We start from the raw sequence: 24078 nt of genomic DNA, 5'->3' as shown, positions 1-24078 counted from the left end.
GAACAAATATATCAGGTTCTCTAGTAGCCCTAGACGATCTCCTAACCCAATGATCATTGTTTGCTGGCTGTTCGTGCAAATTTCCATTTTCAGCATTCTATCCTCACATTTCAGCTTGCAAATCAGGATTAACAGCTTGCTGTCCTGGCTGTTCCTGCAAATGTAGTGAATCATTATCATGGGAAATAGCTGGCTGATCATTTCCTAGGATCATTTTCTGCATTTACAGGTTCATTTACAGCAGGTATTTGTTGCTGTACATCGGGCACATTTTGCTGTCCAAAAGGTATTTCTTCTCGGAATACAACCCTACGGACCTCCTCAGTCTTTTCGGGCTGTTTATGCATGCGATCTTCTTGGAAGATAACATTATTGTTGCGTACTACTTTCCTTTTCTCGGGATCCCACAATCTATACCTCATTTCACCCTCGTCACCATATCCTAGGAAAATGCATCTACAGGACTTTGGCTCAAGTTTGCTGTGTTTTTCATTACAAATGTGCACAAAAGCCTCCCAGCCAAACACTTTCAGATGAGCATATGAAGGTGGCTTGCCGGACCACACTTCTTGGGGAACTCCCCCCCCCTAAAGACCTGTTTGGTGATTGATTAATCAAGTGTATGGTTGTCATAACAGCCTCTGCCCAAAAGCCATGGGGTAATGCAACATGAGACAACATCGTACGGACCTTATCCTGTATGGTTCAATTCTTATGCTCTACAACTTCATTTTGGGGCGGATTATGAGGGACAGTGTACTCTCTCTTTATCCCTTTGCTGTCACAAAATGCCTGAAAGGCCTTGCACACATATTCCCCACCATTATCAGAGCGAAGACACTTGAGTATCTTATCAGTTTGATTTTCATCTAATGTGAAGAATTTTTTGAACTTGTTAAGCACTTCATCCTTGCTATGAATAGGATAAACCCATACCTTTCGTGTAGCATCATCGACAAAGGTGACAAAATATTTCTTTCGCCCTAAAGATAATCTTGGCATCTGACATATATTTGAATGTACTAACTCTAGAGGAGAAGATTTCAGCGAAAGATACTTTTTATGAGATGTCTGTGCATGTTTGCCATAAAAACAATGATCACAATGCTTAAAATCAACATAATGAAGACAAGGCAAGGAACCCAAACGAGAAAGCATATTCATTTCTGTTCGATTCATGTGTCCCAACCGGTCACGCCACAAAGAAACACTTGGCTGCTCCGTCACGGCAACAACATGGACACGCACACTAGATACATGAAGTGGATACAAAGTATCACTCTTGCAACCTCTGGCAATAACCCTAGATCCCTTACAGATCTTCCATTTTCCATTACCAAAGGTGGTATGAAAACCATCATCATCTAGCTGCCTTGTGCTAATCAAGCTCTCTTGAGGTGAGGTACATGCCGTACATGCAAAAGTATGAAGACATAGCCATGTTGAAACTGCACGTTGCCAATATCTGCAATGTCACATGCATAGTTGTCCCCAAGCTGGACAATACCATGTCGACCCCTTGTATAGTGAGAGAACCACTCACGATGAGGGGTGACATGAAAGGAAGCACCTAAATCAAGAATCCAGGTATGCATGTCATCATTTGTATCTGCAAGTAAAGCATGTGTACCAAAGTGTGAAGAGACAAAGAGTACGTTACTCCCACTATCACTGTCATGAGTGACTACATTCACCTCTTCAATTTTGACACTGCTTTTCTTAGGCTGAGTGTCTTTCTTCTCTTCCTTGGTATCATCTGTCTTCTTGCCCTTTCCTTTCTCCTTCTTCCATTTGTAGCAGTCACGTTTAAAGTGACCCTTCTTGCCACAATGATGGCATTCAACATCTTTGCCACGTGATTTATTGCGTCCCTTGCTATCGTATTTATCTTTCTGTTGTGATTTGCCCCTAGTATGCAAAGCACTAGAAGACTTACTGGATGCATTGTTCTGCCGATTCATTTTTTCCATGAGTAGAGCACTCTCTACATCAACATACAAAAGGATCACATTAGAATTGCTCATAGCAGTCCTGAATGTATCTCAACTCTCTGGTAGAGTGCAAAGCACAAAAGTAGCCTTAAATTCCTCATCAATCATGAACTTCAAGGCAACCAGCTGGCTGAAAATGGAGTTAAACTCACTCAAGTGAGTAGACATTGCTGTACCCGCTTTCATACGCAAATCCATAAGCTTTTTCAGCCAATACACTTTGCTTGCAGCACTCTTCTGTTCATACAGTTCTTCCAATCAAGTCCATATAGCATATGGAACATCCAAACCTTCAATGTTAAACAACAAGGCATCAGAAATCGATAGCTCAATGGTTGAGCGCGCAAGCTCATTTAACTCATCCCAATCTTCCTGTTCCATGTCCGCGGGCTTTGCCCCTTGTGTTTTGATCGACTTTGCTTGCTTCTTTTGCAACAAGATATTGTAGTACTTCTTTTGCCAAACTGCAAAGTTATGTGCTCCTTCAAGCTTCTTTATGTGCATTAGATTACTGTTGTCATTGCTGCCAGCTATGATTCTCAGCCCAAATGTGACAAAAAAAACAGCAAATGCAAGCCCAAAACTGTCACCCAAGTGACCAAGGTACAAACAAGTACCAACCAGCAATAAATAACCACTTAGAAGCACGGATTTCAGATCTGTAATGAAATTTTCAGAAGCACCAAACCATGCGCTACAGCATTTCACAACTGATTACAGCTGTTCCAAGGGCATATGCATCACATTACATGAGAAATCCCAAATTTTAGCTGCAATTTCTGTTGTACATGTACCCATGGGCATAAAATTTGACACGAATGGTCAAAATCCGCATATATAGAACAAGCCAATTTTGCCAAAATAGAGCAACTTGAGCAAAACCCCCAAATTTTACCAAGTGTTGATGTCCAAATTGTGTGGAATTCAACCTGCATGTACATAAAATGACCAAATGCTGCACAGATTTTGCCCAAACTACAAAAGCCCCAAATTGCACGGGTTCCAATGTGCATGAATGTTGAAAAATTGGGTAAATTTCAGCCCAATTTGTGCATGTATATGAAAAGCCCTAAATGTCGGGGACAAAATATCACAATTTCCTGCAATTTCTGCGATAGATATCATTGTTGCATCTTCCTCACACCAAATCTGGACAAATCCCCAAATTTTCCAAGTCCTACGTGTACTAATTTCAGTGAAATTGAAAGAATTTTCACGAAAATGTTAAAAACCCCAAAATTTCCGGGTAAATGTGCACCGACTTTGCAAAATTTTGAGTCAGATTGTGCAATTTCTGCTTTTTTTTTTTGCAAGTAAAATGTGGCTGATTATATTACTCAAAAAAACTGATTACAACGGAGTACTCATGCTCAATAGATAAGTTGAAGTTGATGAAAGTGACAAATATATCATATATGCAAGCCTCTCAAGGTGGTCTGGGGGGGACGGGGGCAAGAAGCCATGGAGAGGGGGTGTATCGCCATCTGGAGCTGCCTGCCTGCATCACGAAGAATAGGTCCTGGCCGCCCCAAGTGTACATGAAATGACATCGGAGCTCCTAACAAGCCCTGGACTCGCCCTGCACTTGCTCCCATCGGGCTCGAAGGGAGTGGATGATGGAGGTCCAAAGCTTTACTAAGGTTGCGTGTATTGAAAGTCTCTTTTCACCGAAAGCCACCTGACACCATGCCTTCCAGATATGCCAACCAATAAGATTCACTATGATCTCCCATACCTCAAAGCGGTCTGTTGTGGGCTCGAGTAGCTGGCAGATGGGTAGAGTCTCTAAACCGACCATTGCGCACGACCCTGCCTCGATAATGAATATCGTATTTTGTATCCCGACCTCATATAGAAGGTGACGGCCCTGGCTGACTGCCTGTTAGCAGAAAGCTCCCCAAGAGATATATCCAAGTCTGGGTGTTATGCGGCGAAGGATGCGGCATACTCCTCTCCACACGAGCTGTGCCACCTCACATGACCAAAGGCATTGCTTTGGGATTTCCATAGACTGTTGTGTGCAATGCTTACAAACTCCCCCATTCTGCATCTGGGCAAGCCAGCTTCCCACCGCCAAGCCTCCATGTGCTACCAGCCATAAAAAATACAATACCCTTCTTGGCCTCCCGTTGTCCCATAGGCGGCGCCAGAAGGTCCGTCGGAATGGCTCCGTGATGCTGTGCTCCGCCCAGTGCCTGCTACGTGACGGCACCCAATCCATATCCTCCTGCATCAGTACATGCCTGCCAATCATGGCGGTGTACTCCAGGAACCTCGGTGGCTTCTTGGCGACCACAGTGGCCGGCCAAAGCCACTCTCCTGGATCCCACTCTAGCTCATCAAGTGGCCTTCCTTCCGAGATCTAGAAGCGCCACTCTCTAAGCTCCTTCCAAAAGATCAAAGGGTCTAGCCACCATGTCTTCCCCTGAAGGCCAATCACCCGGATCCTTTTCCATGAAAGGACAGCTATTTCCCCTCTTGCACGGTGAAAAAGGTCCCTGGTGGAGTGCCACCCACTCTTCGTGCCACCTATAGGGGGATGTTTGCTGGTGAAAACCTAGCGGCCCATACCTCCCTGGGCTCTATCGGCTCTCGTATCGGAGGAGCAAGCGACTTCTAAGGTATTGCTGTGTCTATCTCCCTTCTTCTCAGCTCCACTCCTCGCTGGCAGCCTGATACTTGTTGCAGCACCTCCTCGTCCGCCATCCTAAACACCTCCTGCCATATCTTGATGGTACGAGCCAGGCCAGCCTCCCAACCAGCCCATTGGATGTGGGGGCGCTTGCCAATCTGTGCCCCTTCCCAGTCCCTGACCTGGGGGTTCCAAATCACTGGCTGATGGTCTATCTCCTCCTGGGAGCTTGGGGGGCTCTGGATTAGGGCCTTACGGAGGCCCTGCCACACGCGGAACAAGCTGCGTAGGAAGGTTGATCTGAGCTGACGTGAAGATCTATCTCAGGGACGGCCTCCACTCACCGCCAAGCCTCGGTCTACAGTCCTGAAGACCTCATGCAATAGGACCTTCCAGGTTTGTCCTCCCGCTATGAGGCTGCAAACAACTAGCTTGCTGAAGAGGACCATACTCTGATACTCTGGGTCTATGATCCCAAGCCCTCCCTTTGACCGACATTGTATGATGGTCGCCCACGCTACCCTGGCCCTGGAATCCCTGGAGCCGTCTGATCCAGACCAAAGGAAATTTTGCACTAGACAGTGAAGCTGCATTATGCAGGATGAGGAGAAGCACCAACATGAGGCGATGTACCAGGCCATCGCTAGGAGGACCTGGTTAACCACTAGGGCTCGGTCGGCTAGTGAGAGGCGAGCTGTGCTCCAGTAGGTTAGCTTCCTTCGAATAGAATCGAGGACTGGAAGAAACTGTTGAGCGGGAGTGATGTCGAGTCCCACGTGGAACCCTAGGTACCGGACTGTCTGCCCTCTGCTCACCCATCTAAATCCCAGGTGGATGTCTCACTCCGTGCTAGAGTCCGGGTCGGTGAGGAAACCAACCGACTTTCGCCAACTAATTTTTGCTCCTGCTGCAGAACAGAACACCTCAGGAGCCAGCCTCACTTTCTCCAGCATCAACTCGTCGTCCTCTATGTAGAGTGCTGTATCATCTACATACTTTGAGTCTAACAACTCGGTCTCCTCTCTCACTGGAAGTCGGAGGCCACGTAATCCGCTCACACGTGACCTGAGGAAGTGAGACATCGCCTTTGCAAAGAGAAGGAACAGGTACGGGGCCAGGGGGCAGCCCTGTCAGACCGATCTCTCCAGTCGAAACTCCTCCCTCGCCTACCACCTATGAGAACCCTGCTGGTGGCCGATCTGTAAAGTGTGGAGACCCCGCAAATCCAAGCTTGGGGGAAACCCAACCTCACCATGGTGCCCTCTAGGAAATCCTAGTCCACCTTGTCATAAGCTTTCTAGAAATCCAAGAGTAGTACGGCAAGTCTCTACCCACTGTGCTGGGCTCACTCTGTCGCATCAAAGAAGGTGAATACATTGTCTAGGATGCTCCTATCCTGGACAAAGCGTGTTTGTGTGTCATGGATGATGTTTGGAAGCACGGGGCATAGTCACCTACCAATCATCTTTGCCAGTGCCTTATAGGCCATTGACAATAAGGTGATCGGTCTTCACTGGAAAAGCTCCAAGCGGTCTTCCCCTTTGGGGAGAAGACTGATAAGGCCTGTCGAAAGACTCCCTGGCATCTGTCCTGAAGTGAAAATCTCCTGAAAGGCTCTCAGTAGGGGGTTCTTCACCACTTCCCAGAAGGTAGTGAAGAAAGCCTTAGAGAGGCTATCCTCTCCCGGGCATTTCTGCTCGTCGTGTGTATGGAAAGCCTCCTCTAGTTCCTTCTCTGTGAAGGGGGCTAGGAGGGAGCGTCCCATCTCCTCTGTGACGAGGGACGGGATGTTATCCTAGACCTGCTGTCTACATCGTTGTCCTCTAGCTGAGGCTGTCTCTTGCTAGAAGAGTCCTTTGTAGTAGTCGGTGGCAATCTCCATCACCTCGTTTGGGCTTGAACGGGTCCTCCCATACTGATCTCAGAGGCTGCGTATATGCTCTCCTGATGTGCGAGGTTGGTGCACTTGGAAAAGCTCCTTTCACATCGTGTCCCCCTTCCGCGCCGAGAAAGCTGTTGAGGTGCGGAAAGAGAACTGTGAGTGCCTATCCTCTAGGCCAACAATGGCTGCTCTCGCGCGCACCTCTTGTGCGTGGAGAGTGGGATCTCGTAGTGTCTCGTGTAATAATCTCTGTGTGGTTGCAAGGTCCTGCTGGAGTGCTCTCTCCTCCTCCCAAGCTCTGCTGCCTGGCCTGTATGGCTGCCTCTTGGCAGATTCTGCTCAACTCAGTTAGGACCTCTGCAATCTCCTCTGCGATTTGGTCCGTCTCTTGTCCCACTCTTTGGTCCAAATTTACTTTATTTGTCTCGTCACCTCCTCCCTCCTATAGATTGAGTCAGGGATCTGATAAGATCATGTATCTAGGGCAGATGTTGGGGGATCTAGTGTCAAGAGAACCGGGCAATGATCGGTGTGGTGCCCGCCAACTACCCAATCTGGCCTCCCCGAGAGCCTCCCCACTCTCCCACATAAAACTTGTCCAACCGCTCGAGCAGGACTCCACCTAGCCGCCTATGTTCCCAAGAGAAGTCCAGCGACCTCTCCCTCCTGTGGAAGGCAAGGTCTCTCCAGGCATCGCATGCTCCTATTGGCAGTAAAAAGACCTCCCATACCTCCTGCTTCTCCTCGGTCATGCCTTGGTAGTTTCTCCGTCTGCCCTGTTGGTCCTCAAAAGCCTCCAGGTTGTTGAAGTCTCCTCCAACAATCCAAGAGTCCACCTCTGGGTGTTCGTGCGCAATCTCCACTCGGAACTTGTTGCGTGCCCTAATGTCGGTAGGGGCATAGACATTAAGGACTCCAAGGCACGAGTCCCCAATATCCAATCTGATCCATAGAACCCTCCCTACCACCATCATCCCGTAGCCTCGTACACAAGCGGTAAGACTCGGACCAATAGAGGTGCATACATCTCCACTCCTGCCGTGGGCACCTATGGCGTGCTCCTAGTAAGTGTGCGAGCTGCTTGGGAGTACCTTCCCTACCCGCTGGGCCTAGGTGGGGGTGAGCTTGTGCTCTTGTAGAAGTAAGATGTCGATCCGTCTGGCAAGGGCGTGTTGCAGCTCCTGCCGAACAATCAACTTCCTGGAACCACGTGCCCCACTGTAGTGGAGACTATTCACATTCCAGGATGCAAAGTGTAAGCTGATGGGGAAACCTGTGACTGACCGAACAAGCATCTGTTCGGTGTGGAGGGTGTTGATGAAGAGGAGAAGCTATGAGGCATGCAAGTATGCTTTACCGCCGGTCTGGATGGCGAACTTCAATCCCCCATGGTGGCTCTCGGCCGGACCATAGGGGTGATAGATGTTCCAGGTGGTACTATCAATGCATCTATCAGCCATGCTGAGAGTCGGGACTCTATGCACTGGTAGAAACGGGCCGCCTGTTCCAGGGGCCACTCGATCATATCCCTCGAAGCTCTCCATTGTGGAGGGGCTCGAAAGATAGTGCTCAAGTGAGGGACCTTGGCACTAGCCCACCAATTAATATCCATCATGCAACCAGGCCACTATTGTGCCAACAATGCTAGTCCTTCTTCTCCCATCCATTGGGAGGTGTGGTTGGCCACCTGACTCTTCAACTCTTCCTCTATCTGTGTCGTCGTCCACTCCCCTGAGTGAGAGGATTGAAGAAAAAAAGCGTAGTTTGGTCCATCCGGTGGTGCTACAGTAGATGGACCTTGCCCCTCCTTGACTTACGAACCATGAAGATCCCCACCTCTAGAGATAGTGGGAACTCTCCGTGCTCTGCAACTCTCAAGTAGGACCATGGGCCACTGCGGAAGAACTCCTGTGGCAAGAGGTGTGCTTGTCTCGAGAAAGTGTGACGGGTGGCAGGGGTGGATGAGCTAGTGGCTGTATGGGAGGGGGAAGACTACTGGTGCGAGGAGAATGTAGGTGTGTGTGGCTCATCACCTCTTGTGGGAGGAGGGGGGGGTGGGTCTGGGGGGGATCTCTTGAACTAGGTGCGGATCAAGGGGGATGCTCGGGAGGGGGGTTGGTGGGGGGGAGGATGATCAAGGGATGGTGGGATGGACGGAGGTACATGGCGGGTGTTGGGGGGGGGCTGGTGGCCCTAGAAATGGGGGGACTGTGGGCTAGGGTCAGGGGGGGGGGGGCATGGGATGTGGGGGGAGGTGGGTGTGGGGGCTGTGGGAACTCAGGAGAGGTAGTTTGTGGCGCAAGTGGTGGATGTGGGGGGTTGCGGTCCTGCCGGGTGGGGCGGGCAGGGGGGGATGTGGAGTGCTGTGCCGAGGGGGTGTCGCTCGCCCACCTGCTCCCTGCTACTGTTGAGGCTAGGTCTGAGACGCTAGCTGTGCCCCCCCTTGTTGTCTCTCTCTCTCTCTCTCATCTCTGGACCCATGTGAAGTCGTCAGCGTCCAGCTGTGGTCTTGTCGGTGGATCCACCTTGGCTCCGAAACGCGTGCAAACTGCTACTTGATGCCCAAAGTCGTGGTAGCGCAGGCACTGCTTTGGCTGCCTCGTCACAGTGACCTGCTACCTAAAGGAGTGCCCGCCCATCTCAATCTCTAGGAATTGTGGGATATTCTTGACCTCTTTCACTACCACCCATACCTTTGGGACTCCTGCAGCTATCACTACATCCGCGAAGGACACGGGAAGGATAGTGCCGAAGAGCTGTCCAAAGCCTTCCACCAATAAGCGATACTTTATCGCCAAGCCGGCTAAAAGAAGGGTGACCGGGTGCCGAAGAAACCTGTTGTGGAGTGCAAATGCCTCCATAGTAAAGCCATTGTATCAAGGGACCATGTGTATGACCCCCTTCGTGGATGCATATGGTGAATTGGCAAGCAACTCACGAGCTGCATCTGCTGAACGAAGCCTGACCATGAAAATCCCTTGGCCCATTAGGACCACCTCCACGATCTGCGCTCTGCCGATGCGCAACGTGGAGTGAAGTCAGTCCCGAAGCTGGGCTCTGGCTGGGGAATGTCCTACTACTTGACCATAAATCGCTGTTTCATTTAGCTGTAGCTTCTTAGCTTGAACGGCTATGAGCTGCTCCTCATAGAGGACGATACGCAAGGTGTTTGACTGGGGGGCACTCTTTGAGTGCGCCAGCGTCTGACCAGAGGTTTCCATTGCGTGACCCTTCTGAGAAAACTACCAATCACGTCGCGGTGCTATCTGAGGGGGAAGAGTTGCTGCAGGAGAGGGAGCAACTGGAGGGTGGGGGGGAACAATGACCCGGGGGGGGGGGGGGGGGGGGAAAGTTGCTGTTTTTGGCAGTGGTGGGGGGGGGGGGGTGTTGGACCTCGCGGACTGAACCAAGATCGCGGACTAAGGCAGCGCGCCGGGGGGGGGGGGGGGGCAGCAAGGCGGGGACAGCAGGGTGGGCAGGGGGGGCCCAACAAGGGGGGTGGAACAGTGGGTCGTGGACGGAGACTGGGCGGCCGAGTCCATTGGAGCGGTGGAATGGCGGGTTGCGGGCGGAGATTGGGCGGTCGAGTCCGTTGGGGGCGGGGGGAAGGATGGATAGGTGGGGCGGGCTGTCGCGAGCCGATGGGGGGCAAACTGTTGTAGCGGGTGCTGGTGATGGCGCGACCAATCTGGGCGGGCGTGAACAGACGTGACGGGGGGGCAGCTTGCGACGTGACGGGTGTGAGCTTCAATCTGTGTCCAATTCTACGTTAAAGTGCCCAAATTCGGAAAAAAGCCCCAAATTTTTGGGCGTAAATCTGCACAGTTTTGCACATTGTGCTTGTATGCGTGAACACCCGGAGGAGAGGAGGCAAAAGCAAACTCAAAATTTTTGAAAAAGAAAAAATAAGAATTACGGGTCAACGGCCGTTCAGGTATGTGACTTGTCGCGCCTGCCAAATGGCCGCCCGCTGGTCATCCGTCAGCTGCTGCCCGTCACGTTACGTGACCTATGCCTCGCTTATCCTGTCTCCTCGCTGGAGTCTTAGGTGGCACCTGTCGATTTTCCTCATTGCCTGCGCCTCCTCACGATGCCTGCAACTGTCGATTGTCCTCATTGCCTTCGACTACCCACGATGCCTGCAATTGTCGACTGTTCTCACTGCCTGCGATTGTTGCCTACCAGCGACTGCCACTCATACCCGACTGCCTATTGATGCTCGTCGAGTCCACCTGGGACTCCTGCAACACCTGAGCTGTCTCTTGCCCGCTCTGATACCAGTTTGTAGTGACCGGGAGGCACGAAGATTGAGACAGTAGGTGTTCCTTAGTCGCGGAGAGACAGAGAGAGTGAGAGAGAGCAGAGCAGAGAGTGTGCACGATTTTTGGTACAATGAGGAGTGTATCCCTTTAGGTTTTTAGATAGATATATATGTGTAAGTACAAGTGCTAAGAGTGGGTTCACACCCGAGCACATTTAAAGGCACGAGGCCTTTATTCCCAACAGCAGGAGGACCATGTATGAAAGGATTCATATTGTGCCATACTTTAGGTATTGTACCTTATGTATTAGTACCAAAAGTTACCAACTTAATGGATACTTCTTTTCCTATCCGAACCGCACTTTGGGATGAGCTTAATGCGCCTTACATTAATATGATTCTCCCATGGGATCAGATTATTTAAGATTCAAACAATTTCTCTACCTTATTTTGTGAACAAGAATTGGATTTAAGTTGCTTTTAGGATAGAGTAGTACTTTTATCATACATACCTTAAAATATCTTAAGGTATCATTTAGTATTGTATTTCATCATGCTATATTGTACCATACTTTTTGTACCTGACAACCATGAGAATAACACACAGACTTTCATTAGATTATACATTAGTGAATATCAACTTGGAAATTGCAAAAGTTAGAAGTATGGAACACTGTTTGTGATCTCAAAAGGTATGACTTTCTACTAATAGTTTTTGCTAACTCATGGGCGCTCAATTTGACCATGCTATGGACAAAGGTGTTGCAGTCTTGGGCCTAACACTTGGCAGCACTGCTCGATGGTTTGGCTTGTGAAAGCCAAGACCCAAACCCACTAACATCCCTTGACCTGAACTATATGTGTACTATGGATATGAGCTAATAGTTAAGCCCCACCTGAGGCCTTGTGCCCCAAAATGAGCCACACTAAGCAGCCACAAGCAGAGCCTAGATGCAGCACTAGGAGTACTTGTGACCCTTTTGTGCAGTTTCTTAACTGTAGGATTACATAGGTATTAGGGAAATTAAAATGGCATGCAACATGCATAAGAGTGATGAAGACTTAATAAAAGAACTAAGTAACAGGGTCACGGTATGGAACCATGACTCACACGTCTTGAATTCCAATTGTGCTTCGCCCTTCTTGCAGTTCTTTATCACCTGAGTTGATATACTTTTGTACTCCCTGAAGTCCTGAATTCTTGAATTTGGTATTGCATGCACCCAACTTTTGCATCTCACCTTGCACCTCCGGGATAACTGCAGCCAGCTCCTCTATGTTTTGATGTATCATGACCTTTGCAACGAAATCCTTGGCCTCCCTCTTAATCACTTTAGTTTGATCCAACTGCTCTTGCGCTTCAAGGAGCTTTTGCTTTACTTCCTGCAATTTCTCCTTTAGCTCAGTCTTCTCATGCAACAACACTCCCATGCCCTTTGAACCAAAAGACCCCTTAAGGATTTCATAAGGCCTCAAAACCATGGTCATTAGCTGAGATGCTATGCTACCCTTTAACTGCATACATTGCTGGCCCTTGGTCTGCAACTCCTGTTCAAGACTACTTATTTGCATCTTCTGCTCCTTTATCGGCTGCTGCAACCCTTGTACCACTTTGAGTTTCACACATCCTTCACTTTGGAGATCATCCAAGAATTTCTCTAGGCTAATTATTATAGCCTTTGCTTGCGTAATGCCCATTGATTCTATCTTCACATGTATGTCTACCTTAAACTCTTCCTTCTTAACAACATTTTTAGCCTTGCCAAACACTTTAGGGTTCTCGCTTTTGATTTTCTTATGCTGTCTAACATTAGGTTCATGCATCACCTTCTTGGCTGTATCTGGAAAGGATACATTAAGGACATCTTGGCCCTTTACTAAAGACTGAGCAGCTTGCATGGCCTCTTCCTGTCCAAAACCCATTGACAAATAATGCACATATGTCTCACATTTGCCAGTGTCCTCCTCGAAAGCATATGCTTCATCCTCCTCATCTTCTTGGATATTTGACAATTTCCTCTTATTTTCCCCTTGCTGTTCAGTTGTTTTCTTGGACTGTGGTGTTTAGGTATTATCAGATATTTTAGGGTAATTAGCATTCACCTGCTGATATAAGACTACTAGCATCGGGCCTATTCGACTCTTCAGTCCTTACTAGCGCTGGTTGATGACACCAAGGCAATTCGACTCTTCATTCCATACTTGCGCTGGTTGATGACAAAAATTTCCACCATTAAGCAATTAGGAATATTGACATTCTTGGCTAACCACAAGATATGAAATGTTTCCCTCCTATTGAATCAAGCTTGATCAGCAGCATCATTTTCTGCATAAACCATCTCAAATGATTCTTCCTACTCGGGTTAGATTGTGCAAAGTGTAGATTTTTATTGGGTTGCTTGGCTTCCTAAACTCTTTAACCATTTCGGTAGCCTTACACTTCCATGCTTTGGGCCAATCAACCTCAGCCACAAGGTTGGCCGATTACTCCACCTACTAGCAATCTTTCCACTTGACTATCGTAGTTGATCTAGCTACATGCCTGCATACAAGTTGCCTATCCAATGTGGCCAACGCTAGCATGCAAATTTTCACAGGCCTATTTTGTGTAATGAGGCCTTACCTTCAACATCATCTAAATCCAAGACTAATTGTGAATCCCAAAATGGTGTACTTTTGTTTGAGTGGGATGGGATGACTGGCATATCTGTCAGCCTATTGAGCTCTTCCAATATGGTGAATCCAACTCCACCTCCGTCTTTGAATCAGTCATCCGGACTATTTTTGGTCATGAATGGGCCTTTGATGAAACTTTTCGCAGGTTCCTTTCCTTTGTCACTTTCATGATGTCCTTACATTGTGTCAACTATCAATTGTCCACCATTAGGCAAAACCTTTACTAAACTAGTCTTCACTTGTGAGTTCATTGGAACCTTCTTCAATTAGAACCTTGCTTTCTTCAATGGAACTCCTTGCAAGTCCTCCAAGAGGAAACTTCCTTGACCAATATCTATCTTAATGTGGTACAGACTTGCATACGTGAGTCTTAGCTTTCTTGGGTGTTTACCCAACTTAGAATTATACATCACTACCAAATCTCCTTCTTTAAAAACCTTCTTCTTAATATGCCTCAACACCTTGGAATTCTCTTGTTTTGGATAACACTTGAGACACCCCTAGCCACAAATCATTTCCGTATTTTGCCGCATATATGGGTTCGGTCCTCCAAGGCCTCTGTGGAGAGCTCAAATTGACCTGCATATGAAGCCAGGATCTAATCCTCCTCCAACTACATCAATTGCTCCAATTGACATGGAAGATAATTTTTTGGGGACAATTTATGCTCTACTACTATCTTCCTTTTCAAAATGCTTAGTAAGATCTTATTAGAGCTTGCCGCCTTACCATTTGCTCGTGGGTGATATAGGGGTGATTTCTTCTGTAGGTGCATGTGTATGCTAGCTAACTCCTTTATCACATGATTAAAAAAAATGCTTGTCTTGATTGCTTACAAGCTCAATCAGCAAACCAAACTTGGTCAATATGTTTGAGTATATGAATTTGGCTATGCTCCTTGTTGTGTTGTCTTGTAGTGCTTGAGCTTCTACCCACTTTATATAGTAGTCAATATGCACTAAGATGTACTTATTCCAAGTGTACTTTCCTATTGGCTTAATTGGCCCTACAAAGTCTATTCCCTACTTCTGGAATGTTTCCAAAGGTAGCACTAAGCGATCTTGTTTGATCCCGTGCCTGCAATTGCCCTTCTTTAAGACATCTAACACATTGCTTGGCAAACACGTGTATTCTACAGCACACCTTATAGAACTTGAAAAGATTTGCTGCACATAGCTAGCTTCTTGCGTTGGTATCGGGTATGATGATTGGGCGTAGTTCCTTTACTAAGGAATTGTAGATCTAATCACAATATGAATCCACATCAATAATTTGAGCTTCAAATAATTCAATATCATGCGGTTGATCATTGATTGGTTCTTCGGGCTCTTCTCGCTCCAATTTGCTTAAGAAATCAGCTATAGCATGCTTCTTGCGCGGTGTAGGAATCACCTTATAATCAAACTCATGCAAAAGTAACACGCACCGAGCAAGTCTTCTAGCAAGCTGAGGCTGTATTCACTAGATATAGCAGGGCCTAATGATCACATGAAACTCTACCCGATTTCCTAGTGCATGAACTTCTACAAAGCATATATCATACCATGGGCTTCTCTTTCAATTAAAGTGTAATCCTTTTCCGTTGTAGATAACCTACTACTGGCATAGCAGATTAGTTTCAACCATCGAGGAACATTTTCTTGCATTAATAGAGCTCCAACAATAACCTTCGATTCATCCATAAATACATGAAATGGCAAGTTTCACTGTGTGAGTTGCAGTATTAGAGCAATGGCTAACATCTCTGTGAGCACATTAAAAGCTTTGGTCTTATTATCCTTTCATATGAAATGCATCCCCTTCTTTGTTAAACTTGTAAGAGGTGTACAAATATGGAAGAGAGAACTTTCATGCCATTTGATTTTTCTAATGAATTGCATCTCCTCATGTTCATTTCTTGGCACTTTCACTTTGCGCACAACTGAGATCTTTGTTGGATCAATTGATTCCTTTTTCAAATAATATAGACCCTAACAAAACTCCTCTTTTGGTAGCAAACATTGACTGGAAAGCATTCAAGGATATAGCGAACATCCCGATCTCTCAAAACACAGCCTTAAATGCTGCAAATGATCATCTATTCTATCGAAGATACAAAAGTCATCTAGGAAAACTTTGTGAGATCCGACTATGGAGGAGAGAGAAATGATAGATAGTAGACAACGATAGTGTGAGCTAAAGAGAATGTATTAGCTCAAGTGAGAATGACTAAATGAAAGTACTCAATCAAAGTACAAGTAAAGTCTCAGGTTCACATAACCAACCTTCCATACCCTAACTAGAGTTAAATTGAGCAACTCTAGAGCCTAATATCACCATATTAAAGTCCTAAGACACAAGATGTTTACACCACACTTAAATACTTGAATTTGTATCCACACACCACATGAATTACATTGTGCATTACCCAAAATTGGCAAATTCTAACACCCCCTTGCAGTTCCAATGTGATGAAGTACAAGGATCATTATCGACCATGAAAGGGTAATGTGAGAGGTGAGAGAATGCACAAGGATCGAAGCTTGAGCTCGGCTGCAAGTACAGTTAACAATGAGAAGAGTGTAAGAGTGTGATAGCACAACACACAATGCAATAGTTTGAAGTGTAAGGTGCAAGTACAAAGTACGACCCTTAAACCTTGGGGTTATAAGAGGATGTTCACACCGGAAGAGTGTAAAACACGAGGAGTGCCCAAACTGTGTAATATAGGCACATAAAATAGAATAAATAAATCTAGGGAAAAAAACCTCTCATACGGAGAGTAAAAAGTGCCCCAATGTCCTACTGAAGATCACTGATACTCCTTTGTGAGCATACGCGTGAGTCAAACCCAATAGACCCCCCTAGAGTGAAGAGTGATCAAGATACAAGGGTCATCCACCAAAGGAGATCAAATTTAAAGCATTGCAAAATGCTTCAAATTTGTCACGAGGAGGAGCTTTGGTGAAGATGTCTACCACATTATTGGTGGTAGGACAGTAGATAAGGCTGATATCATGTGCATGTAGCCTCTCTTACAAAGTGATAGTGGATCTCAATGTGTTTCGTGTATGCATAAAACACCGGGTTCCGTGCCACTGCAATGGCACTCTGACTATTAGTGAAAAAAGGAGTAGGCTCCATGACAGATACATCCAAATCAACTAATAAGCATCTAAGCCATATGCATTCAATCGTGGTAGTGAAAGTTGCCTTGTATTCAGCTTCACATGACGATGTGGCAACAATGGATTGTTTCTTGCTAAGCCAAGGGATGCAAGATGAGCCAAGAAAGAAAGAATTGCCACTAGTGGAGTGACAAGAATCATAATTACTAGCCCAATCACAATCATTGTAAGCATGTAAGTACAGTGGTCCCCCCTTGGCATAGAGCAATCCAAGAGTCCGAGTACCATGCAAGTAACGGAAATCATGCTTGATAGCTTGCCAATGTGACATGCGTGGGTGATGCATATATCTGCTCAGGGTTGAAACTGCAAACTGCATGTCTGGCCTTGTGTTGCATAAGTAAATAAGACATCCAACTGCTGGAGCATATGCATGGATATCAAATAAATCACTGTCATCGTTCAATGACAGCTTTAGTCTAGGTTCAATTGGTGTACAGACTGACTTGCAAGCCTGTAAGCCAAACCTCTCAAGAAGTTTACCAATATATCTAGACTATGACAATCCAATGCCTCTAGCATCATGAATGAACTGAATGCCCAAGTAATACTGCAAATGCCGCAAATTTGACATCTCAAAAGTTTGGTGCAAATTTTGTTTGAATGCTAAAATCTGATTGGCATGTGTCCTTGTAAGCAAAAGATCATCAACATATAGACATGACCAGCAAGAATCCCCCCTCTTTACATATGTAAAGGGTAGACTTTGATGAGTTGTTTATGAATCCTTGAGTGGGTAAAAAGGCATCAATCTTTGCATACAAGGCTCGAGGAGCTTGCTTCAAACCATATAAAACCTTTTTCAGCTTTCAGACCGAGTGTTCGGATCCCTCAACTGCCAAACCAATGGGCTGTAGTACGTACACTTCTTCCTAAAGCTCCCCATGTAAAAATGCAATCTATATATCAAGATGATGCACAGTCCATCCATAATGGGCAACCAAAGCAACCATAGATGTAATGGTAGTCATGCGGGATGTAGGAGCAAATGTCTCCTCATAGTCTATGCGTTTCTTCTGTGTGTAGTCCTTGGCCACAAGCTTGGCCTTATATTTATCAATGGATGCATCTGGATTCCTTTTCAGCTTATAGATCCACTTTGTACCAATGGCTTTCTTCCCAACAGACAAGGATACTAATTCCATGTTTGATTCTTTATGATGGAATCAAAATCAGCTTGCATTGCTGCCATCGAATGCACAACATAGCTGCCATCGAATGCACACTATATTGTGCATCCTCAAAACATTTAGGCTCCTCATCATCAAGTGTATTTGCTGCTATAATAAACTCCATGGTATGTGCACCATCATGCATACGAGCTTGCCTTCTAGTACGGCCAGCAATAGGAGCATCCAAATGACTCTCTTTAATAGTCCGCAAATACTATCTAGGTATTTGCCTAGCCTCCTGACTCTGTACAAGCTCTTGCTAAATTTCAAGTTCAGTATCTTACTGAATATTCAGATCAGTCATGGGCTGATTTTCTGCATTACCCAATGGAGTAGCTGGCTGAACATTAAGTTTACTTGCTGAAGCTTCAGTTGTATCACTGAAAGAAATGGGCAACAGCCCTTCAAATATATCATTGGCAATCTGATGTGTCTCAAAACTAGCAAGGGATAATTCTGATTTTTCATTGAAAACCACATCCCTACTAACAAATACATTTTTAGAGAAAGGATCATGTAATCTATATCCTTTGCTCTCATTGTTGTACCCCATAAAATGCATTTAATAGTCTTGCTTTACCTTGCAGCGAGATTGATTTTCAACAAGTGCTAGAAAAGCCAAAAATGCATCATACACTTCCGACTTTTTTACCAAAGAGTAGACTTAGCAAAAATGAGTAAAGTCATCAATGAAAGTGACAAAATAGTAACAACAACCCAATGACTTTGTCTGCATAGGGCCACATACATCTGAGTGCACAATATATAATTTGGCGCTTACACTAAAAGCAACATCACGGGGAAATGAAAAACAATGCATTTCCTCCAAAATACATCCCTCACATATATGTTCAGGAGGTCTTTCCAAGAGAGGTAAACCATCAGCAAGTGGAGAATAGAGCCATCAATGGCTGTCAACACAATCTTCCCAATATCTCTAATAGGGTATAATGCACTGTTGGCACATTGTACAAATTGCCAATCAGGGCTACAATAACAGAAGCAAATAAATCTCTACGACATATTATGTGTTTGGAAGCACCACTATCAAAAAACCATGTGCTCGTATCCTTAGTAGAGCTAAATGCTCTATTAGCTCAAGAAGAGTCATAACTGTATGTGTAAAAATAATAGTCCCTGTGTGCAACAAAGGATGCGGACTCAATGGCAGTAGAGGGTGTATTAGAAACAGACATCTCTGACGACTTCTCCTTGGCAATGTGCTTTCTACATTCAGTGATGTAGTGTCCTAGCTTTTCACAATAGTGGCACTTGCTCTTCTTGGCTTGTGTGTCCCCCCCTATTTCTTGCTACTCTGTGAAGCACCTGATGTCTCATAGCTCTGGCTAGCACTTTTAGCTTGGTTTCCCTTGTTCTTTTGTTGTGCCATAAAAGCTTGCTTAGAGGCTATGACATCCACACCACTATTCTTTCTTGTCTGCTCTTTCTCTAAGAGCAAACTGACCAATTGAAGGAAAGTAAGTGGCTATGGAGAAATCCTCATGGTGAGATTCAAGGCCGTATGAAAGGCCAAGTATGAGGGCGGCAATAAATTCAAGGTAGTAGATATCAACCACGCATTTGAGTAATACTCATCTATATTCATAAGCTGCTCACGCAAGGCTTGAATTTTATTTGGATGATCCTGCATAGAATCACCCTCATCCATCTTCACAGTTTCAAGCTCTTTCTTCAAGAAAGAGATGTGTGTCTCGTTCTTTCCAACAAACATTTACTCTAAGCCTAGCCATGCTTCTTGTGAAGAAGTTGTAGGCCAAATGTGAGGGATGATAGACCGGTGAACTGCCAATGCAATCAGCGGCAAAGCCTGTGCATCCTGTGTGTCCCATGCCTTTTGTGCTGCTGATCTCTTGGGAAGTGGCTAAGCTGGAGCGGGCTGAACAAGTTGAGTTGCCCGCTGTCCACGTCCTTGTGGAGGAGTGGCAGGAGCCAAAACTTTGGGCCTAACTTCTTCACTGCTGACATAATCCCAAAGATTCTTTGCAATCAGCACATTCTTCATCATAAAGGACCAAAGGGAATAGTTGTTGCCATCCAACCTATTTTCCTTGGATACATATGCAAATACGTAACCTCCTTGATTTGCCATGATAAATGTCACTGATCAGAGATCAAAAGAGCAATATCTCAAGCTGGACCAACCTGGAAAACTCAGACTTTCCAGAAATTACAGCAAGTACTTTGCTGTAATTAGGAAATTTAATCACATTCTGTCAAAAACTGTCTGAAATGCACTCTGTCCAAGATGCAATAAATGCTCAGCAGCACTGAATTGGCGCCTTTTGGAAGGTCGAGTTGGAGGAGCAGTTGGAGATGGACAGGTGGCGGCGCTGGTGGCATAGACAGAAGCGCTGTCTGGGGCAGCTGCACAGGGCACTGAGAACTGGCGGCACCTCCAAGAAGGAGCGCAGAAAGCTGGAGCTGTGGGCTAGCACTGATGGACTGGGAATGGTTTTTAGTGATCAAATGGATCATCGATGCAGACAAATGGAAGTACTGAATTCCAAAAGTTTCATTTTCTTGCTGTAGTTAAGTATTTGTTAAGCTCCATTTTGTAGGAACAATATCCATTTTTTTACTGTAAATAACTGGTTTTAATGAAGGTTTAGTACAATTCACTCAGGCCCTGCACTAAACTTTCCCTTTTTGCTTGTTTGTTATATCATGAAAGTTCATTGTGGGGCTAATCTTGTAATCTCCCTTGGGATATTTTGCTCTGAGAGCTTTGTTGATAGAGTTTTATCTTCTTTGAGAAAAAGATGAAGCTTTAGTACAATTCTGGACTTCCATTTTCTTGCTGTAACTAGGTACTCATTTTCCGTTTGTACTATAGCAAGAGTATCTATTTTGTGGGTGTAAACAAGGAGTTTTGCTGGATCTTTAGCACGGTTTGTATTTATAATTTGCAATAGTGTTTGGAAAGTCAGATCACAACTACACAGTAGACTGATGGTGAATCTAATTCTAATTTTGTTTCAGACACTGATGCAATGACAAATGATACATCCAATCACAGCAAGCATTTGCAAAGTTTAAGTGAACTTTGTGTGTCTAACAATGGTCTTCATAATCCACAACCTGCAAGTTTAGTGGCAGATATTGTTTTTGAAACACAGGAAAGTCAAATGGCCACACAATTGATGATTTTGAATGAGGTGAACATGGAAACAGGGATTTTGCGTAAAGAGGTGGAGGGTGCACTTGGGCATCGCATAAAAAAGAAGAGAAAAAAGATGAAGTGTGTAAAGGCAAAGTCTTCTCTAGATACTGGGGCTAACTTGGAAGCAGAGAACCTTGTCAAAGAAACGGTCTCTACCAATGTACAGACCATGGATAAGATTGATAGGGGCATCATGGCTCCAGAACTTGACAGGTCAGTGAGACCCCTGGAAGAGTTTCAGGAGTTACCTTGTTCTTCAGTAGGTGCCAAATCAAAGGTTGAGGTATCTGATAAGGACCGATGGGTTGAAAATTTTAGCAATCAGACCATGTCCATGGATAAGATCCATAGGGACAATATGACTCCAGAAGGTGACAGGCCAGGGGGCCATCTGGAAGAGTGTCAGGAATCACCTTGTTCTTCGCTTCATGCGAAGTCAAAGGTCAACCATTACCAGATATCTGATAAGGATGGATTAATTGAAACTAAAGATTCTAAAGGGAGCTTTAATGAACAGGAAAGGTCATCAGAAGTTGGTTTGGAAAGAGAATTTAATGAAGTTTCTAAAAGTAGCTTTGATGAACAGGAAAGGTTAGTGGAAGCTGTTTTAAAAAGAGAGTTGAAAGAAGTTTTTAAAAAGAGCTTTCATGAACAGGAAAGGTCATCAGAGGCTGTTTTGGAAAGAAAAAGTTATTTGGACCAGGCAGGTGCAGAATTTGGTCAAGGGCTGCAAAATACAAAGGATTTGAACCTTAGCAGGACAGATGAAAGCACTAACACAGGCTGTTCTCGTCAAGACATGCAAAAGGAGGATAGTCTGGTGGACAGGTTGGACAGTCAGAATGAAGCTGACAATGCCTTCACAAAGCAGAGCCCAAACTTGAAAGCCTCTCAAGGTCTTTCTGACAAAAAAATGGTGGAATATAATGAGAAAAAAGGCAGAAAAAAGCGAAAAAAGAGGAGGATTGAGCAGGAAATTGCACATCCCCAGATGGAAACTGTGGGCAGGCTTTTTGGAGATAAAGCTGCTCAGATAGATCACTCTTCCAGTCAATGTTCACAAAAAGATTCGGATTTAGGAAAGAAAGCAGAAGATGGTAATGAGCTAGAACTTGCTATAATAACTGATGCTATAGAAGATGATCGGGAACAGGATCATATTGATGTAGATTATTCTGAGCCTGGGAAATGCAGAAAGAAAAAGAGGAAGCGAAAAGGCTTTACCAAAGCTGAGCCTGTTAGAATAGAAAATACATACCTGAAAAAGAGTACTGGGAATATGCTCCAATCAGACATTGCAGACTCCCCCTCAGCATCGGAGAAGAATAGAAAAGCATTAAAGAAGAGCCTGAATGTTTTCGAATTCGATGACTCAGGGAATGATGAGCCTGAAAAGACATCGTCTTCCAGGCAGGGAAAAAGTCAAGAAACTCAGAACTTGGACAAACTTTGCACAGCAGCAATAGAGGTTTTTCAAGATGAGGATCATGACCTTGCCAAGGCTGCATTTAGGAAAACAGGTCGAAAATGTGTCAATCCAAAGAGGTGGATCACTGTCCTTTCAGAGAGATTGATGCAGAGTCAGTGTCCCAAAAATGGTAAAACAAAGAAGAAATCTGCAAGAACTTTGAAGACAGCAAAGAAAGGTAACATGCTGTATACATGCTTTTGAAACAACTATGATGCAAGTTGCTTTATGTTTTTGCAAGCTGTTTTAAAGTTATAAGAGAACTTAAAAGATTGTATATATGTGTGCTAGCACAATATGATACTTATGAATGGGAAAGCAGATGATATTATAATTCTCATCAAGTGGAAGCTGAAATGTGAAACATTCTTACTTTCAATATTGGTGCTCTCTAAGAATAGGTATCTTGTGAATGAAGAAACATACCAATTTAAAGAACATTGATATGTATAGCATGGCGAGTGGAACCATTTGAGGAAGGACCACCTTTGTTACCTATGAGCCAACTAGAGACATCATTTAATAAGAACTTGCTAATAGCAATGGGTTACACATGCCACAAGGGCAGTGTGAATGTTTTTTGAGTCACCTTGAACAATTATCTTTGCCCAAAGTTAGAGCTAAATATATGAAATCTTTCATTAAGCAGGCCTTGAGCTAATGTTTCATCCAATGGGCAACTCAGTCCTTCCATATGACAACATTGCTCTCTGACCCTGACCCCACGCCCCCCCCCCCCCCCCCCCAAACACACACATACCGCCACTAGCTCTTCAACAATGTTCATTGCACTTTCCCTTGACAAGTACAGCTTATGATCCAAGAGTCCTTTTGTTGTGGCCCGTGGTTATACATGAGAGAAGCAAGACAAGCAAAGTTTCTGGTTCTAGTGGTGGACATCTTTGTGGTTCACAAATTGAGGGGTGGCAAAGCCCATCTATTTGCACTACTAGATGGGCAGAACTACATGTTTTTCTTTTAGTCCCCCCACTTTGGGGTGTGGTCGATAGCTCTGGTGGAGGTCATGAGGGACTAGGTAGCAGACTATGTCTCTTAGTGGCTAGGAGAGGCAAGACTAGCATTACCAGCATAGTAGTGGCCAGGATGTGAGTTGCACATGAACTAGCGCCGCAATATAGAGATCCCACATCTTAGCATCATCTTCTGAGTGGATCCTACCGATGGATATAATCTAGTGGCCACTTACCTAGGCCACTTGATAGTATTAGATAAAAGAGTCTCATCTCTCAGCTCGGATGCCCTAGTGCAACTGGAAGCATTGATTACCCCCTGCTGGGAATAAAGGCCTCGTAGCCTTTTAAATGTGCTCGGGTGTGAACACATCCTTAGCACTTCTACTTACACATATATATCTATCTAAAAACCTAAAGGTACATTCTCATCATTGTAACTACAAATGTGCTCACTCTCTCTGTCTCTCACTGCGCGTAACGACTATCTGTCTCGATCTCCGTGCCTAACCCGTCACTACAAACTGGTACCAAAGTGTAGGTGTTGAATGCTCCATCAGTCGTGCTTGAGTTAGTCGGCAGAGTTGGAGTTGCAAGCCTAGGCGACAGGATTGACGGGGGCGTGTAGCAGTGACGGACTGCTGGACAACGTGCGATAGGTCGTGGATAGGCAATAG

At 45.2% G+C, this 24078-nt stretch overlaps 1 protein-coding gene across 9 annotated transcripts in view; it reads left to right on the top strand.

Moving 5' to 3' along the window:
- The window catches only part of LOC148018574 (uncharacterized), a 164808-nt gene that overhangs the window by 87075 nt on the left and 53655 nt on the right, over nucleotides 1-24078 (top strand). For all 9 annotated transcript variants that reach the window (XR_015687689.1, XR_015687690.1, XM_087661746.1 and 6 more), the window contains one exon: nucleotides 20782-22608. Coding sequence is in view for 7 of the 9 variants with exons in the window: in XM_087661746.1 (XP_087517872.1) it covers nucleotides 20782-22608 (1827 nt within the window). In the remaining 2 variants the exon portion in view is untranslated. The remainder of the gene's footprint in view (nucleotides 1-20781; nucleotides 22609-24078) is intronic.

Source organism: Lygodium microphyllum, chromosome 21 (assembly GCF_053477565.2).
Source record: "Lygodium microphyllum isolate KBCC chromosome 21, Lygodium_microphyllum_v1.1.10, whole genome shotgun sequence".
NCBI lineage: Eukaryota > Viridiplantae > Streptophyta > Polypodiopsida > Schizaeales > Lygodiaceae > Lygodium > Lygodium microphyllum.
This window is presented reverse-complemented; position numbering and strand designations above follow the sequence as displayed.